The 20,579-nt window shown below is 37.3% G+C and overlaps 1 protein-coding gene across 1 annotated transcript; it reads right to left on the minus strand.

Annotated features, from left to right (window-relative positions):
- Nucleotides 1–79: 79 nt before the first annotated feature.
- On the minus strand, nucleotides 80–19,768 carry LOC132121504 (LIM domain-binding protein 3-like). The gene is made up of 9 exons (XM_059530978.1): nucleotides 19,384–19,768; nucleotides 11,242–11,393; nucleotides 6,484–6,559; nucleotides 4,086–4,108; nucleotides 3,288–3,488; nucleotides 1,780–1,809; nucleotides 1,120–1,286; nucleotides 908–944; nucleotides 80–653 (listed from the first exon to the last, which is right to left on the minus strand). The coding sequence occupies exons 1-9, from the start codon at nucleotides 19,477–19,479 to the stop codon at nucleotides 557–559; spliced, it is 879 nt and encodes a 292-aa protein (XP_059386961.1). The 5' UTR covers nucleotides 19,480–19,768; the 3' UTR covers nucleotides 80–556.
- Nucleotides 19,769–20,579: the final 811 nt, after the last annotated feature.

Consider the following 20,579-nt stretch of genomic DNA (forward strand, 5'->3'; position numbering starts at 1 on the left):
ACATCTTCTTTGTTTTTTTTTTCTGTTCCATAGAAAAAAGTAAGTCACAGTGGTTTAGAACAAAAGAGTAACTAACAAGTCACACTGACACTTCTGTTTATTTGGTTAAAAATAATAATGTTTTATTAACAATAGTACATTTGGTTTGTATTTCAAAATGTGCTGTGGTGTATTGCAGTGGATGTGGTACGCATAAGTTATAATTTCTCTCAGGGTTCGATTTTTACATCAGTAAGTCATTCAGGCGATTCATTATTCAGCAATAATTTAGGATAAACAAAGCAGGCAAAAGAGAAGAAAAAGAGAAACATAAAATGAAAAAGAAAATGACAAACTTAGCACTATGCACTATGTTTCAGTGGCTGAAAGTTACATGAAACAAAAAGACATATGCACATCAAACACAGGAGCTTTGTGTGTTCACTTACAGGCTAGTAACTCACATTCCAGTCACTACACTAACTGCTCTCTGCCTATTGCACCCTCACTTTACATAGCCTTCTGGTTTCCTTCTTGACTGTTGCCTCAACTTCTCGCCAGTAACATCGGGTGGCATTTACCCCTGGATGTTAAGGATCTGTGCAGACAGGCCGTGGTGCCAATTTTTCAGTTTGGCAAATCTTGGGCCTTTTACCTCTGATTCAAACTTCTCCCTGTAAAACACACACACACACACACACACACACACACATATATATATATATAAATGATAAATTATTTAACTTAATCAATAGACCTTTATGTGTTCCAACCTTATACATTTAAGGCCTGGCCTAAATATGTCAATGGCCTTATTAAAAATAAGTGTGCTTGATTGTACTGAATGTGCACTTATTGCTTACTATACATTTTAATAGTATCATTATAAAACAAAGTACATAAAAAAAATATGGGCAATGTGGGTTACCTTGATTTTCTAAGAGCCTCCTCATCTGGATCTTGCACTGTGATAAATAGAAAATAAATACAAGTCAATTGTTACAGGCCTAGGCTCGCTCCAAAAATAAAGTGCAGCCCGATTTTTATACCACAATCACTGTCATCTCTGACAATGTCAGCCTTTTCAACTTATTCCAATTTCCATTTCACACTGGTGTGATAAAGAAAGGCTGAACTCACGATACTCCGTTCCTGTGATATGAGCAAGGATGCGGAAGGACTTGGACTGCAGGTTGGCAGCACGACGGGCCCACTCTGACATCTCCATCTCCTTATTGTCGGGTTTGATCACAGCCTGGTAGACTGGAGAGGCACTGTCCACAAGAGGGTCTTTAATAGGAAGTGAGCTACTCCCCAGCAGAGAGAAAGGGGAAAAACATGATCAGTTGTTGATCTGTGTTCTCTGAATTTGGGTGCATCAAGTTGTTTCCAAAAATCATAATAAAAGGAAAATATTTGTTGAAATTATTTCTGAATTAATAAACTGTTTTACATATTTGTGAAGATGTGCATCATTTTAATACAGTTCCACTGTAGTGAAATATCTGTGATGTCAGTGATGGAGGAAATGACTAAGAATGTGTTAGGGTTTGAGAGGAATAAAACTGAGTTCCTATATTAGAAGAATGTAAAGTAAGATGTTAGAGGTTATGTAATTCTCCCCTGGCAGATATACTCAGAACATTCATATTTTTCTTTATAGATCTCCATTTACTTACATATTTTCAACAGTATAACATGGTAATTGAAAAAAAATGCAATCAGCCTTTAACAGAGAATATGACATAAGAGATGAGTCAATGCAGCTGTGATGGATCTAAATAGACTGTGGCTACTTACGCCAAGGGAGATCCAGTGGAGTCATCACCGCTGTCAGTCACATGATGAATCAGGATGGGAGGGAGCCATGTCACATGGAAGGATGGGAAATGTAGTGGGGGTGAGGCGAGGATGAGGGATGAGGAATGGGTGATTGGTTGTGGATGGAGTGACATAATTGCAAGCAGAAGAGGGAGGAAAAGCACAGATGAGGTTGAGACATATGACCTTGTGGAAGCCTGAAATCAGTCCAGGCTAGATGACCGATAATGAGATTTTACTGTTATAAACACTGCAGGCTGAATAGAATTGCATTGTAATTTAATAAAAAAAAAACTTACTTTTCCAAGTATCTCATAACAAATCACACAAATATGCTTTCTTATTTTTAATAAAGTTCTGCAGGGATGACTTATTTTTAGAGGCCTGAATGCAAAAATTAGTTAGCATTTGTTTTCCAGGTTCCATCATCCTTAAATCAATGTTTTGTTTTGTTTTTTAATAAAGACAAAAGTTGTTAGAAGCTTAATGGTGGTAATGCTGAACTGTTTTTATGGCCTCTGTTTAGTTGTTTACTTCTAGTGATTGTTTCTAGGCACCAAAAATCATAAAAGTTGTGTTAATTTCGTAAGGATTATCACAATGAACAAAAGGTGTAAGAATCATGCACTTCTGTTGGTCTCAGAGCTTATTTTCTGCAATAATCCAAAAGCCAGTGCAAAAAAATTAAAAAAATCTGTTGAGGGAACCAGATTAATTTTAATTTAAGAGTTGGCCGATAAAAATATATCATCACTGTGCTCTTGATTGCAACATATAGTGGTCAAAAAAATTATGTAGAAACTTAAATGAATAGTTCACTCAAAAATGAAATTAATATTCTCATCTTCTGTTATTCTCTTTTGTTATTCAGATTGAGTGGTGTTGAACAATGGCAACCAGATTGTTGAGTTAGTGAGGTGAAAGAATTGGATCCATCTAATTCATGAAAATATTGCTCATAGGTGCGTTTCTCAAAAGCAAAGTCTAAGCAAACGGTAGAAATCACTGACACTAATAATCATTACAATCTACTTAGGTTTCACCAAGTACAACATGTTCCTGGATCAACATCCTTGTTGATCCTGGAACAACATTCCAATCAACCAATCAAAGTTGAGATATAACTTTTCAGGAAATATCTGTTTCAGGCTTAAAATCATGGTTAGGTGCTTCTACACCCTTGTATATCAGCTATCATTTCCCACTGATTTTAGGAATAAATTATGGGTAAGGTTAAATTTAGAGGTAGGGATTGGGTTTAGTCTATATTTTTGGACAATATTGTTGGTCCAGGATCATCAAAAGATGATGATCCAGGAACATGTCAGACTTGGCAAAATTACGGCGACCGCAAAACTATCAACTATCGACTTCAAAAGATGTGGCATTTGAGTTACTGAACAACTTTTAATTATAGGCTGCTACTTTTTCCTGTTTTCCAAGATCTCATTTACTTTTTATTATATTGTAAAGAGTGGAAGACCTACCTCATCTCGTTTCCTCTGGCTTGGGCCTGACCAGCAATGGCATCCATAATGGCATCCTGAGAATACATACTAATAGGAGTGTTGTACTGGGCATGGATGATAGTAGCCTTCCCACCAGGACCCTTGACTTCAATGGGCTTGTGAGTGGACAAAGCGGAGTCCTTCAGTGCGATGGGATTAAAACTGGGAACATACTCTTGGCTGTCATTTCAGGTGTGGGATTGTCAGGGGAGCGATAGTGTAGAGGGTGGTGGTTAATGGTGAGGAGCCAGAATATGAGTGAAAACAGAGAGATAGATACGATTCGACAGTGAGAACAGTTTGATTTAGACTTGACTTACCTAATGCATCTGTATAATTAAACAATGCATGAGTTTTGCATTACTAGATTGGATGCTTCTAAAGTTAAACCAGCTGTTTGTTTTACATTCTAGTAAAATGCCATGTCTGATAACACAATGTCCTGTATAACAAATGCATATGGGCTTTTAATCCTAATGTAAAAATGCACATGACATGCAACAGTTCCAATTATGATACTCCAAAAAACATGCAAAGACGCATTGACCAATAAAACTATAACCAAAACTCAACAACAGATTTATCTTGTTTAAATACTACACTCAAAAGCATTTAACATTTCATCATGTCCGAAATGTCAAATTGTTTAAAATATATTTTAAACAATCGGGAAGGTAAGCATGCAAACCACAACCAGAGTACTGCATGTGGCCATGCTTCAAAGCACACAGATTCACGTGCAGCTCTGGAGATTTTATATTCAAAACTGTTACTGACTTGGCAGCTGTGTTGGCAATGACCTGAGACGACATAGAGGAATATAGAGAGAAAAAAGATAAACAAAAGAGGCAGTATTAGCCTTGATTTGGCAGTGTGCTGAATGATATTGGATCCATGTCCATGTAAATGAGCAGGGAAAACAACAACAATATCATGGAATGCAAATATTTCACTTTGCCTGAAGAACTTGTACCTGAAATATTAATATATTTTAACTGTTAAATGACAGGTCACCTAAAAAATAAAATTCTTTATGTTCACTTTCATTTCGTTTAACCTGTATGACTTTGATTATTTTGTGGAAAACAGAAGATACAGTGAAAATTTTCTTAGTGTATTTCAGCATTCTATAAAATATCTTCTTTTGTGTACTTCAAATGAAATAAAGTTGTACAGATTTGAAATGACCTGTGAGCGAGTAAATGATCATGAGTCATTAAATAAAAATTTAAATATACTGTATTTAGGATTTCTTGTTATCTGTTGTGTCATGATGTGGTGATGGTTATTACTGGTCACATTTCCATAAGAATAACATTCTGGTTTGTTCCTAAACCAGATTGATTGACTGGAACAGGAGTGTGGCTACAGCGGGACACACAGAGAACACCGGAGCTAAAAAAAACATGCATCCTTTCATTGAATCTAACAGCCAATCCAGTAATGTTATTGTTAACTAGAACTGAAACTATTTAAAAAAAATTTTTGTTAATTGAAATAAAGCTGAATTTACATAAATTATAAATATTAAAAGAACAATGTAGGCATATTGCCTTGGCAGCTAACAGAAATTAAACTAAAACACAAAAATAACTTTAAAACTGAAATAAAAAATAAAGCTAAATAAAAATGCTGTGAGCTGCAAATAGAGGAAGGAATATGTGATGGCATTACTGCGGTAGGACTACATTTGGGATATACTGTTACAAGAGCTGTGACATTCTGAGCAGGTTAAAAGAGCCAACGAGTGCACATTTGGACCCATGTTCAATTACGGTTCAATGATTGGGGCCTGTGGGAATTACCTCACATGTTTTTGGAAAGAGAAGATACACTGTGGTGACAACAGAATGATTTAGTAAGACATCTTTTGAAGCTAAATGATGCCAACATATTAAAAAGGTGACAGCATTATAGTTTACATTTTGACATTATTACATTATAAAAACTTGACAATCTTCATCTAACAGCAGGAGATGTAGCTCTAACACCACTAAAATAACTAGTATTTTTCATCTGGAAGCAGCTTACATTCATAAGTACAGATAAGACTTGGCCAGGCCCTGCTCGTATTGCAGGACCGGGGTCAGGACGGGGGTCAGGTGAGCTTCATGGACCACTGGTCCCCCTTCTGCCAAGCACATTCCCAGCTTATCCGTTGCATGTGAGAGCGGAATGTTCTGAGTATTCTTTGGTACAGTTTTCTTAAAGGTACTGCATGGATACAGGTGAGGCTAGCAAATGCTTCCATGGCCCATTAGTAAACTAGCTTGTTAAATCAAATTTGGTGAACGTGCTCATTAATAAAAAGATTTGTGGGTTAGGCATCACATTACCTACCCCAGGAATGACAGGCAATTTAGACTGTCTTGTTGAATGACCATCTCCCTTAAAGTTTCTGCTGAATACAGGCCAATGGGAGAATTATACTGTCCACACTTGTTTGGGGTGGTTTTTGCCTCTTGCCCGAAAGGCAAATAAGTAAGAACAGGGCTTTTAGCAGGAGAATGGATTACAGGTTGGAGATTCTCCTGAGGTTTCTCCTCAGTGTTTGGAATTAGAGATTTTTTAGAAGTTTTTTTGCCAAGAGGATGCCATATTTTTTGACAGGATTCTCTGCATCTTCTCCTTCCTCAGTGTCTGTGGTTTCCTTAGTGTAAAATAAACCATTATCAGATCAACGAATTAATCATTAGCCAAAATGGCAAGGCATAGAAGAAAAAGATGGTTAGGAAAGAGGTTAATGAGGCTTGAAGAAGAGCTCAAGATCATCCAACAGAATTCATCTGGCAACAATGCAAATGAGAACAGGACCAGCAGGAAACTAATGAGGGTTTCAAATGATGTGCTTATTGTTGCTTGACCAACAAATGCCTATAGAATGAGTTAAGTGTCAACTTTACAGAGAATGTTTGTTTTCACAATTCCTCCTTTTTTCTCTCTCTTTCTCTCTATGATATGGGCCTGGAAACTCCTAGTGACAGATTAAGAGGATTATAAAGAAATGGCTCTCCTATTACCAAAACAATAAATAAAAATCATTTAGTTTTCTTCAACATATTTGTCCCCTCCATACAGTCCAGTTATATTTTATACCACAAATATCGAAGGATGACATAAACAGATCTGTTAACCGTACATATAGGGAACATTTCAGATGTTTACACGTCTTTACCTTCTGGTGAGGGATAACTGGCATGGGTGAGTCCATTCTTGGAGTGGCTGTGGGTACAGGAGCGGGACGTCTCGACCTGGGACCAGTACAGAATTCAAAGTAAAGGTCAGTCATGCAAAGACACTAGGCTTTTGTTTGTTATGAGTCAACTTCTCCCTTCTTTAATTATTAATATGGTTAATTATTGGTTGTAAACTTTAATGTTGTTATTATTACAGAGATTTAAATGCACTTTAAACACAAATTATAGAACATTTTATGAGAAATTGCACTTTTAAGAAAATTATTGTACTGAATTGTACTGAAGTTCTTGAACTGGCCATAAATGGGCAGTTAACTGGGACCAGCTGACAATTTCCACACCATTAAGTGAACAAAACTTCGATGCACATTTGGCCAAGATGGCCTCTGGTATATTTGGAATAGTCAGTTTGGTGCCCTGTATGGAAGCTTATGGGTAGCAATATTCAATTTGGAATGTAATATGCAAAATGACAATGCAATATGTAAAATGACAATGCATTTCTGTATTTACATTTACATTTTCCAATACATTTGGGCAACGTTTGGTGCAAAATGAAAATGAAAATTAAATTACATAATTTTCATTTGCCATTTCATACACCAGTTTTAATATGTAAAATGAATACTAATTTTAACGCTTTATAAGTAGCAAAATTAAAATGAAAATGTATTACAGAAATTATTAGATATGTATAACATGTTCAAGCAAAAACTGTGGCAAAATTATCATTTAAATTCTATTTTTCGTAAATGCATTAAAACTCACAGTCAAGACACTTACAATTGCATTTCCATTCAGTGTCCCGCAATGAATGTAGCAAAATTCAATGTGCACATTGAAAATGCATTCCGAGCCGATCACGTGTCCGCCCCCTCCCACCAATGTCAATCACTGCGTGAACAAGGTGGGGCTTGCAGAAGGTCAAGAGACTCAAATCTCAAGAAGAGGATTCAAGCGAGAGAACACGGACAAGACCGTTGGCACGTGTACGTTTTGATCATTTCAGTTTATGGCTTCAATATTTCATTCGCACTTGTGGGCGGAGCTGAAACGCTGCTTTCATCTGATTGGTCGAATCGCTCCACCTTCAGCTCGGTCTTTTCATTCTTTCAGGCAGAATAAGAGTCAGTGCGAGTGAAGCACTGTAATGTCTGAAACTACACTCACTGTTAATAAGAATAATATTTGAATCAGATGATGCTGGCCACATAATTTGTGCTGCTGGACCTGAGACCCCGTTAAATTATTTCTAGGTTATAGTATTGTATAAATATTGTCCCACTGATAAAAACAGTGCAAATAGTTCTGTCTCCTTGGATAACAGTGAAGTGGAAATAAATATAGTTAAATCTATGAAATAAAATTAAATAGGATATTTTGGGAAGGTAAGTCTGGCCAGTTATACAGCAACACGAGTCAAACGAGTCTGAAGATCTGAGCTGAATTTGGTTAAACATTAAAGTTCTAGTCTGTGTCAATTACTCTCATAATAAATATTAATAATAATGTTACCCGTATTTCTCGATATAAGTTGCATCAGTCCAAAAATACGTCATGACGAGGAAAAAAACATATATAAGTCAGGACTATAAGTCGCATTTATTCAGAAACAAGAGAAAACATTACCGTCTACAGCCGCGAGAGGGCGCTCTGGGGTAGGCTACAGGAGCACTGAGCAGCATAGAGCTAATTTTACTATTTTTATTTCAGAAATGTAACTATATTAATTTTTACAATTATTTATTAATGTCACACACACATACCTAGTGCCTCATGACTTAAAAGATGAGAGTGGTAAATGTTACAGACATGGAACTGTACAGTCTATTATTGATTTTTATTTCCACTTCACTGTTATCCAAAGAGACAGAACTATTTCCACTGTATTTATCAGTGGGACAATATTCATGCAATACTACAACCTAGAAATAATTTGCAAGTCGCAGCAGCACGAATTATGTGGCCAGCATCATCTGATTCAAATATTATTCTTATTAACAGTGAGTGTAGTTTCAGACATTACAGTGCTTCACTCGCACTGACTCTTATTCTGCCTGAAAGAATGAAAAGACCGAGCTGAAGGTCGAGCAATTCAACCAATCAGATAAAAGCAGCGTTTCAGCTCCGCCCACAAGTGCGAATGAAATATTGAAGCCATAAACCAAAATGATCAAAACGTACACGGGCCAACGGTCTTGTCCATGTTCTCTCACCTGAATCCTCTTCTTGAGATTTGAGTTTGAGACCTTCTGCAAGCCCCGCCTTGTTCACGCATTGATTGACATGGCGTGAGGGGGCGGAGACGTGATCAGCTCAGAATGCATTTTCAATGTGCACATTGAATTTTGCTACATTCATTGCGGGACACTGAATGAAAATGAAATCGTAAGTGTCTTGACTGTGAGTGTTAATGAATTTAAGAAAATAAGCATTTAAATGATAATTTTTCCACAGTTTTTGCTTGAACATGTTATATATATCTAATCATTTCTGTAATACATTTTCATTTTGATTTTGGAACTTATAAAGCGTTAAAATTAGTATTCATTTTACATATTAAAACTGGTGTATGAAATGACAAATTAAAAATAATTGTAATTTAATTTTAATTTTAATTTTGCACCAAACGTTGCACAAATGTATTGGAAAATGTAAATGTAAATACAGAAATGCATTGTCATTTTACATATTGCATTGTCATTTTGCATATTACATCACAAATTGAATATTGCTACCTATATGCTTCCATATCCCTGAAGCAGATGACCAGCAGGGACCAACCAAACTAGCTGCTCTGACAATCCCCTTGGAAGTTGCAAGCCTCCCAGAGCCGCAACTTTTGTCGGATGGACACTGAGAGCTGAGCTTGCTGGAGACTGTTGTGCACTGAAGCACCAGAGGTGGCAGGGTTAACACTCCAGCCCCCTGAGGGCACTGAGGAGAAATGGGCATTGTATATTGAGGTGGAACCGCCAGTCTCTCGAGACTCTTGGGCATTCAGCAATCCATATGCAATTCCCATGATCTCAGTCACTTAAGTGCCTTAGCAAAGGAGGGATTGGAACCGCAAGGACTGCAAAGATGGCCACACTCCTCAAAGTGTGCCCAGCAGGAGTGGAGCGTTCGCAGTGAGTACAAGATACATACAGTCAACCCCCTCGAGTGATTGAAGAAAAAATGGTATAAAGTGCTGGCAGTTTTTTTCTTTTTCTTTTGCTCACCATATATTGATTGTGCACTGGCACTGACAAACAACAGATATTCAGACGGACACACACAGAGCGCTTGCTGAAGACACAGAAGGTTGTTTCTGATGCACTTTTAAGCTCCCTGGTCTCTACCTCATCCCACCAGTGACATCTCGCCAAACCATTGGCCTTATTTTTACATATGCACGAACATGCAAAGGCGTTCCCAAAACGTTTCTGATGCAGAATGAGTTCCTTGAAGGGGAAACCTCTGTTAAAACTTAAAAAAATCTTACAGACCCCAAACTTTGTTTAAATGTTGTGGTGCATACATCTTTCAAAGACACAGTTCTCATTAATTCAGAGACTCAAAGGCAATAATGAATCTAAAAATAGCTCATCAATTGACCTTTTTCCTGTGGCTAGGAACTGAAATCATGTCACGTTTCAGTTTTCTAGAGTGGTCAATACAATTTTAAACAAGATGAAGCATTTATTGAGTGAGTATCTTGTAAAATGTCAACAGCATTGCTGTATAGGCAGTAACGCTGGGGGACTCCTCAAAAGCCTCTAGGCATGAGAAATTTCTTGGAATCCATCAGGTGAAGTGCAGAGAAAGCACACATCTGAAAATACATGTGTACCCTGTCACTCCTCCTGAGATGCTTTTGATCGGAGAGGAGCATGGAAAGATGGAGCAAAATTGCATAAATCATCAATGATATATCTGTTGTGTCTAGCAAATCAAATTAAATGCAGCCCGTATCTATATGTATCACATAGTATACAATAATACGAACATCCACATGTATATGAGAGGATGTATATAACCTCCAACAAATAAATGTGGTTTTCTGTCAATGAATAAGGAGAATCAGCCAAGCTTCTGAAAATTAACCCCAAGTAAAAGACAGAGACAGAGGAGGAGTAGCTTATAAAAGTTAACACTAGAGCCAGCCTTAATAAATGTCACAGGGTAGCTGAGGTATCTTTGTGAGTAACATTTCGTCCTTTTGCTGTAGTGTAGGCAGTCACATGGAAGGAATGAATCTTCTTTCGGATAGAGGCTTTGGGGTGTCTGTCCTAAATTATAAACTATATTAAAAAGATATATAAAAAAGCCTTCTGAATGTAAATTCCCCCTACCCCCTAAACATCAGTGCCTTTAATTTATGCATGCTGCAACCTGAAGGACTACATGATACCTAGCTGATTTATTAAAGATACATTTTTTAAATTCAATATTCCTGTCAGTATATTTGTATGCTAACCATCTCTCGTAGTCTGTGTCAGCTCAACTGTGACTGCTTATATCACTCATGGACAAGTTGTTCAATTGCAGAGAACTTTGATTGCTTGCCAGAGTTGTTTGCTGCCAAAGTAAATGAGGTGCAACGCTGATGCCTTCTAAGAAAACCCATTCACTAACAAACACAATGGGAAATCATTGGATGCAAAGACTAAGATGCAGTGTAGTTTGGAGGAAATAAAGTAAGTTAAAATTATTCAGAAATATAAAAAGCATCAAAAGGTGTTGAGGTTTACCTCTGCATGGTGAGGCTGAGTTTGGTGATGGCAGCCTTTATCTTGTTTTGGGCCTCCAGATGGGTCATGCCCTCAGTGCTGACCCCGTCGATCGCTGTAACTATGTCACCCTGACTGAGGTTTCCACTTGCTGCCTTGCTACCTGGTGTGATCTGTGGAAAGACACCAGACATTCATTAAATAATTACAAATGAAACCACAGATTGAATTTTATACACACACACACACACACACACACACACACACACACACACACACACACACACACACAAAATATTCCAATGTAAAATCATAATGACTACAGAAACAGAAACCATTTCTGTATTGTTTGTTTGTTTTTTGATAAGTACTATCAAATTCATTTTGACACACTATGCTTGCAACAGTACATACATTTGCATGATACATCAGTCAAATTCAATCAATGACTAGTCACTGTCAAGTGCAGCAGATGATGCTGAGCAGATGTGTTCTTGCTAAACGCAAACAATGTTCCTCTTTACAAAAAATGCTTAAATCAAAGTTATTACTTTTAGGACCTTGAAAATGAACATCCTTAAACAAGAAGAATGGAGTTCATGCAAGCATTTATGAAGTGACCTCCCAGTAAATCCCAGTAATCTTGTAAAACAACAGCAGCATTGATGCATAGGCTGAAACACTGGAGGGCATATTGAAAATTTTGAACAAATTAAGGGGTTGTTCATAAAAAAAAATATATATATATATATATATATATATCTTTTGCATTTTAAATAGCAAGATGGGTTGCAACTGAATGGAAATGAATGAACGTTATTAAAAACAGTGTTTCTGCGCGTCTCAAAAACACACCGATTTTGTTTGAAAAAAAAAAAATCATTGTTTTGGAATTAATCATATGTGTGAATGATTCATTGACTCATTTATAATGTTTAATTCCAAAACAAAACACAAAATTTGTGTTTTGAATTAATCATATAAATAAATGATTCAAAAATCTACTCAGGATGATTTGTTCCCGAATGAATCAGTATTTTGAATGAATCAGAAGTATAAAAGACTCAATAACTCACTGCTGAACAAAATTATAAACAACACTTTTGTTTCTGCCACCATTTTTAATGAGCTGAACTCAAAGATCTAAGACTTTTTCAGTGTACACAAAACTTTTGTTCACAAATCTGTCTAAATCTGTGTTAGTGAGCACTTCTCGTTTGCCGAGATAATCCATTCATCTCACAGGTGTGGCATATCAAGATGCTGATTATTAGACAGCATGATTATTGCACAGGTGTCCCTCAGGCTGGATCACAAAAAAAGGCCACTCTAAAATGTGCAGTTTTACTGTATCAGGGGTCTGAAAACCAGTAATTATTTGGTGTGACCACCATTTGCCTCAGGCAGTGAAACAAATCTCCTTTGTATAGAGTTGATTTGGTATTTACTGTGGCCTGTGGAATGTTGGTCCACTCCTCTTCAATGGCTGTGTGAAGTTGCTGGATATTGGCAGGAACTGGAACACATATACACCGATCCAGAGCATCCCAAACATGCTCAATGGGTGACATGTCCGGTGAGTATGTTGGCCATGCAAGAACTGGTTTACAGCGTCCAGGAATTGTGTACAGATCCTTGTAACATGGGGCCATGCATTATCATGCTGCAACATGAGGTGATGGTCATGGATGATTGGCAACAATGGATCTCGTCACAGTATCTCTGTGCATTCAAAATGCCTTCAATAAAATGCACCTGTGTTCATTCTCCATAACATACACCTGCCCATGCCATAACCCCACTGCCACTATGGGCCACTCGATCCACACTGTTGACATCAGCAAACCGCTCACTCACACAACGCCATACACGCTTTCTGCCATCTGCCCTGTACAGTGAAAACTGGGATTCATCCGTGAAGAGAACACCTCTCCAAAGTACCAGATGCCATCGAATGTAAGCATTTGTCTGGCAGTCAGGTCGAGACCCCGATGAGAACGACGAGCATGCAGATGAGCTACCCTGAGATGGTTTCTGACAGTTTGTGCAGAAATTCTTTGGTTATGCAAACGGATTGTTTCAGCAGCTGTCCGGCTGGCTGGTCTCAGACAATCTTGGAGGTGAAGATGCTGGATGTGGAGATCCTGGGCTGGTGTGGTTACACGTGGTCTGTGGTTGTGAGGCAGGTTGGATGTACTGCCAAATTCTCTGAAATGCCTTTGGAGACGGCTTATGGTAGAGAAATTAACATTAAATTCACAGGCAACAGCTCTGGTAGACATTCCTGCAATCAGTTTGTTAATTGCATGCGCCCTTAAACTTGTAATATCTGTGGCATTGTGCTGTGTGATAAAACTGCACATTTTAGAGTTGCCTTTTATTGTGGCCAGCCTAAGGCACACCTGTGCAATAATCATCCTGTCTAATCAGCATCTTGATATGCTACACCTGTGAGGTGGGTGGATTATCTCGACGAAGGAGAAGTGCTCACTAACACAGATTTAGACAGATTTGTTAACAATATTTGAGAGAAATAGGCTTTTTGTGTAAATAGAAAAAGTCTTAGATCTTTGAGTTCAGCTCATGAAAAAAAGGGGGCATTTTGCTCAGTGTATATATCTAAAAAGGGAAAACATTTAGTCCAGTCTAAAAACCAGACTGATTTGAAAAAGCTCAGAAACCAAGGGAATGGAGATTGAAATCCCATTGGGATTGAGTCAGTGGCTATACTTTCAGGCAGCTCATTAAATGTTAAAAATAAATGTTGTTGTTAACGCCCCCTGCCTCTCAATTTGAACCTGTATTCTGGGGCCCTGCCAGCAAACCTTCTGTCCCACCTGCTGTCATTACTCAACATGAACACAAATACACGCTCCTGAAATCTGTTCTGCTAAGTTCCTAACTGCCAAACAAATATCTGAAGGTGAATTAAGAGCACCCAATCATGTGATTTACCTGAAAATAACTGGAATCCATAATGAGCAATGATTTAGGAATTAGAACAAGTATGGGATGTAGTTTTGCTCTACACTCCAAATTATTAAGAAAGTCACGTCACTTTAATTAGAAAATTTGAAATATTGCTGTATAATTTTTCTAAAACACAAAATACACTGGAAAAGATTCATAGTCACTTGGCGATCAGATAGAGGCATCTTTTTTATGTTTGTACAGTGAATCACCTCTTGCATTTTACTGACTTTGCTATTCAGACCTATTTCTTCTTGGCTATTATGTAATTAAACCCCACTGCATGCATTAGGGTCCTACAAACTAGATTAGAAACATCATCATCATTGCCCTCCTCCGGTTCACATCTCACTTTAGCCAACAGACTGCTACTTGACCAACGCTTCAATCATCATGCTGCATGCTGAATGACAGTGAGAAGCTTAATAAACACACACACACACACACACACACACACACACACACACACACACACACACACACACACACACACACACACAGAGCAAAGAAAAGATGTTTTGAGAGCAAAGAAAAGATGTTTTGGTTTTCACCATTTCATCACATTAGTTTTGGACTGACATTATTCAGATATTAGACAACATGCCACTTTTCCTAGAATATTACCATAATAATATTTGATTTTATTGTATTTAGAAAAGTTAAAAAAAAATTTTTTAACAGTACTCTAGTTTTACATTACAAAATATACATTTTGGAAATTTAGTGTACTACCGAAACTGCTTTTAGATCTTCAGAGAACTTACTGCACACTTGTACAGTACATTAATCTGTCCTTTATAGATGTTAAATGATCATTTTTGATATCCTTAGAGTCAAATAAACATTTTTTTTTTTCAAATCATAGGATGATTTATTTTAATTTTATTTTAAATGGCTAATATTAAAAAAATATATAATAATAAGTTAATTGTAACTGTATTTGTCATTGTAAACAGATGTTTCTTCACAAGAAAATGACAACTGTTTTGACAAAAGTGTGCTATAATGCTAACCTTGTTTTTCAGTTAAATTAAATGAAGGCATTGTCTTCAGTATGAATAATGAATAAAGTTAAGGGGATGCTATGACATTACAAGACAAATCATCTATCTCATCTTCTGTCACCTTAAACTAAACCCACTTTTGTTTCATTTATAAATTAATGTAACACAAATCCTATTCAACTGTAGAATAAAATATCAAGAGGTATAACAGGCACAAAACTAATACAAAAATACAGCTGTGTTCATTTAATTTAAACTGTTAAACTGCCAATCACAATACAAGCGATGCTAAATTCAATGACCCGCTAAGATCCACATGAAAACATTTGATAGATTGTGATTATTTGTTTAAATCTAGTCCAGAAGGCAACTGTCTTTACTTGAAGAGTTGATGAGCTCCATCCTCTCCCATTAGTTCCTAAAAATCCTAACATTAATTTGAAATTCAGATATGGTGTTCCTACATGCCTTTCAAGTTATAGATGAAAGCATCTGTATTGTCTTGTCGAGTGATAGTAGAATCTGCCAGTAGAACCTCAGTGAGGAAACAGGGGCTGATGCTGTTGGAATTGTGATTTATGAGCTAGTCCTTGGTAAATGCCAGCTGTAATTGTTTTTGTCACCTCCTGCACTGTTCTGACTAAAAGCAAAGGTTAGGTTGATGATCTGGCCTCTCTGTGGAACCTGGAGGTATTTGCAAGACTCTGAGGGCCGCTGAAAGTATATTCATTTCGATGTTGCTAAGCTCCAGCATACCTACATATATATGCATAATAAAGCCTGGTGCTGTCTACCTTTGCGTTACAAAGGACTTGACCTCAGCTTAATGTAGGCTGTCGTCCTACAGCACTGAACAGATAGAGTCAAAGACCTTGAAGAGCTTACAAAGTAGTTGTCAAAGTGGAATTGAACAGACTTATTATGAGGTCTATGAATGTGCAATACACAGGACACATAATGTGGAGATTAAAATACAACAGAATGAAGCAAAAAAGATTTGGGTACATTACTAAGCACATAAAGTCTTAAGGACTCATCTGCGGTGAAATTCCTTAATTTAATATATCACAAATGACTTAAAGGGTTTGTCATGGACTTTATGAAGTGCTTTACAGAATATGATATTGGCACTTTGCAGAGCTGGACTTCCATATCATGTACAATATATATGACGGAAATGATCTCTGAGAGGACATTACGGCCAGTGCTTTCTGCTGTTGGCAGTATTGCTCTACGAAGCCGTTCGGGGCTTACAAAGCCACTGACAAGATCTCCCAATTTTAAATGCATCATTATCAAGTTGACTGTGTGGACGGTCTTATCAGAATTGATTAAAGTTATTGCTGTGAGCGTGTTACTGCAATTACTGCTCATCGTTTCTGCTCTTTGCAGAATGAATGCAGAAAGAATACTTTGACAAAAAGATGAAAAACATGAATGATTTAAATGCAAATCTTTCCAATTCTATCTAAGTTCAGACAAAAGTGGAGTATATAATGAACATTTTTAAGTGAAATGTTAAACTGTGTCTTCAAGACAATCTTTTCAGGTGTCAGTCAGGGCACGTTCCCATGTGTTTTAAAATTCTTTAATTTCTCGATTACAATTTTTGTTGGCTTGCTTTTGTATGTTATTTCTTTTTTCATTCGTCATAGTAATTTTATTGTTTAATTTTAACAACAACAACAAATGACTAGAAATAAATAAAATTGTGACAACTATAGCCCCAGTCTCTCATATATTTTCAACTGTGGAATTGTTTTGAAGGGAATTAACTAACAGCTTCAGGAATAGTCTTTTTTTCCAGTGATTCTCTCCAATATTCAAATTCACAATGACCTCATGTGTCTATTATCTCTGTGCTCTTCTCATGTACGGCACCCACAGGTCTGACCTTCAGCACTAAGCTAAAATCAGTGGCCATAAAGCAGGCATTCCACCCATGGGCCAAAAGTGGTCGTCAATTGCTATCATTAGCTACAACAGAGCTTTTTATGGTTGCTAAGGAGGCAAAGTAGTTAAAAAGCTAAGAGACAGTGATTTATTTTTATTACATTTTCTATTATTATTCAGTTTTATTGAAATCAGCATAAAATGTTGGTAGCTCCCTACCAACACACACACACACACACACACACACACACACATATTAACAACCTCATATTGTTCTGTCACTCACTTAGCAATTTTCTTCATAATATTGTTGTCATTTTCCTATGTCTGTCACACTGAGGCCAGGACATCTTAATTAAAGTTGGATCATAGCTTGCATGAAAAACCAAACAAATGTCTGTGATTTAATATTTCAAAAGGTTGTATCGCAGGTCTAAATCCATTTATCAACATCTACTGTAAATGACTCTTCCGTCCAGCTGTTTGACGGTTCCTTTATTGACACTTATATCATATATCCGGCAGTATTTTTCTAATGTAATAATTTACTGAATCAAAGTATTAAATTAGATCATCCAACATCCTCAATGAATGTGACAAACATCATGTCGCTAAATCACTTTACAGACACAACAGAAAATCAGCAAGTATTATGAAAACAGTAAGAGCAATTACTAGGCTTCTTTGTGCAAGACAGCAGCTCTTTTAAGACTGGGTACAGATTGTCTATGTGCTTTAGAATAGAGGCTGATAACATATGCATCAGTCATCTGAGACCAGATCTTTACACTTATAGCCTATTGTCCACATTTCAATCTACCTCCATATTCAGTGACAGCTGGTTCAGGAGAGACTATAAAATCCAGATGGACGCCTGGTTTGACACTGATTACGGCATCAAACCGTGTGCCACCAGCAATGCTGATTAGAAAAGTAATGGAAATCCAAACAACGGAGATAAGTTTTCCTAGTATAAGGTCCTGTCTGTAATTGCTTTCAGACAAACAGCCAATATGAGGAGAGGAGATCTACCACAGCCTTGACAAACAGAGGTAATGACTTTGCCCTTATTGAAGTGAAAGACAATCAAATGTCGAGAAAGATGTCATCTATGAAACAAACAAACTGGGCTGAACCGCCTTTGACTGATTATACAGCAGCAGTGATTTCTTGTCACAGCAGAGAGAAAATCACCTCACCCTCTGTTAGGACAAATTTAATCTATCCGAGCCTTTAGATAAGGCATGTCCTCTTCTTTGAATCCATAGGCTAAGACAATGAGGATTTTAGATGCCATGGGATAAATACACTTGATGTACAGAAAGAAGACTGTTTGTAATGTGACAAGGTGCATTGTATTAACTATTCGATTCCCAAAGGCACAAGGGGTGCTAGTTTTTCAATAGCATGGCTTATTGATCTTATTGATCTGTTTGGCAGGGTAAGACAATGCCTTCAATTAATGCCTTAAGAATTCTGTCATCATTTACTCATCCTCATCATGTCATTCCAAACCTATATAACCTTTATTCTTCCCCAGAACACATAAGGAGATATTTTGGAAAACAGGTACAATAAAAGTCAGTGGGGTCCAAATTAAAATTTTTTTTTTTTTCAAAATATCTTCTTTCGTGTTTCACAAAAGGAATAATATCATACAGGTTTGAAGCAATATGAGGGCGAGTAAAAATAAATAATAATAATAATAATAAAAAAAATCCCTTAAAATACTTTTTTCTTTAAGGACTGTACATGACAAAAATCAAACTCTCTATTTTACATTTCATTTTATAGATTGAATCAGTCAGTGTCATAAATAAACAGGCATCGTGCTCATATTTTCACTTTGGGCGAATTAGCACAGCGAATGTGATTTAACTGGACAAGTTGCATACATCCAGGCTTCTCACCTTTCACATTCAACTTCAAATGCACATATTCATTTTCCTAAGCTTGCATCATCTATTGCTATTCATAGAGTTTTCCACTGTAAATGCACCACAACACCTCTCTCAAGCCAAAGGGCCAAAGCTGGTTAGAGAATTTCTGCTTTAACTTGGACGATAACCAATGCAACAACAGCTGCAATATGATGTTACATAATGCCAGCATACCATGTGACTCAAAGCTTTAATCGGTTTTCATTGTTAGCGAAGTAAAAAATAAAAAAAAATTCTAAACAATCTCTGATGTGAGCTTTCTTTCTTTCTTTCTTTCTTTCTTAATCAAAGCAGGCATTTGTTTAAATAGAGCATGATGGGATTGTTTCTTCTACAAGGCAGAGTTGTTGTCTCACCCGGGAGATGGTCAGGGGCATGTTGAAGTCTTTGCCTCCCTGCAGCCTGAAGCCCCAAGGTGCAGGTCCAGACAGGGTTATTGTGTAATTGCTCATTTTGAAGAGAGTTTAAAGTGAAAAGCTTCTTCACAGATGAGTAAAGTCCTCTTTTTCCTTTCAGTTCTTCTCCCTGTAGTCAAGATGACCAAACACCCGGGTACAGGCAGGCACCGAGGAGCCTCTGAAACACAACAACAACAGACAGGAAATGCAATAGAGTGAAACAATGTGTATTGCCTTGTGCCCTCTGTCACTATACCACCATCACACAGGACCTGAGTTTACATATCAGCACAACTCAAAAACATACCACAGAAGGATCAGAATTAAAAACACACATGCATAGTTAAATCTCATCCCTGTTTATACTGACAAAATAAGTAAAAAAAAGTATTAAAAGCAGAAGGAGGAGAGTTCTTGCCTGCACGGATGGCCTGGACAGACAGCCTAAGAATAGACCCCTTCTGCAGAAAGTGATAACACTCAAACCCCGGGGGCCCTTATATGGTGTGTAAGGGGACACCCTCGGATACCAAGCCCCCATGATTCACATGGCGAATATAGCCTCTTCTTAGGGTAACACATTTTTCCACTCTGCTTGTATGGGCGTCCACTCATGGCACCATGGATATTTGGCTATTGGGAAGCGACTAATAAACAAGGAGACATTAGTGCGAAGTCTGACGTAATGTCATTTTGCAGCTCTTTCACAGTGCAAATTCAAATTGTAAGATTTGACTGAGGTGGTAGGGACTGATTACAAATGTAATCAAGTGCTTCATCTCTTCTTTCTAATTTCACAATGGAGGTTTAGACACAGGGTTTTAAAAATCCTGAGTGAACAAAGGAGTTTCATAATATCTGGTGCAAGCTATCCATTGGCATTCCTGTTCAATTCAGCAGCAATTGCCCGGCTGGTGCAGGACTTCCCAGAATTTTGCGATTTAAATTCTTATATCATGAACAGGGCACCCAGTCCTCCTGCAAGGCTGTTTTGAGCCAATCACGTAAGCTGTAAATGGCATGTGACTAATGACTGTAGAGCTATAGAAAAACGTCAGCACTGATTGGCTGATGACACCACACTCTCAAACTAGTGATTATTCTAAACTGTGACTCAAAGGCAGCAGACAGAGAATGCACTGGACACTTTTAAA

This window comes from Carassius carassius, chromosome 39, assembly GCF_963082965.1.
Source record: "Carassius carassius chromosome 39, fCarCar2.1, whole genome shotgun sequence".
NCBI lineage: Eukaryota > Metazoa > Chordata > Actinopteri > Cypriniformes > Cyprinidae > Carassius > Carassius carassius.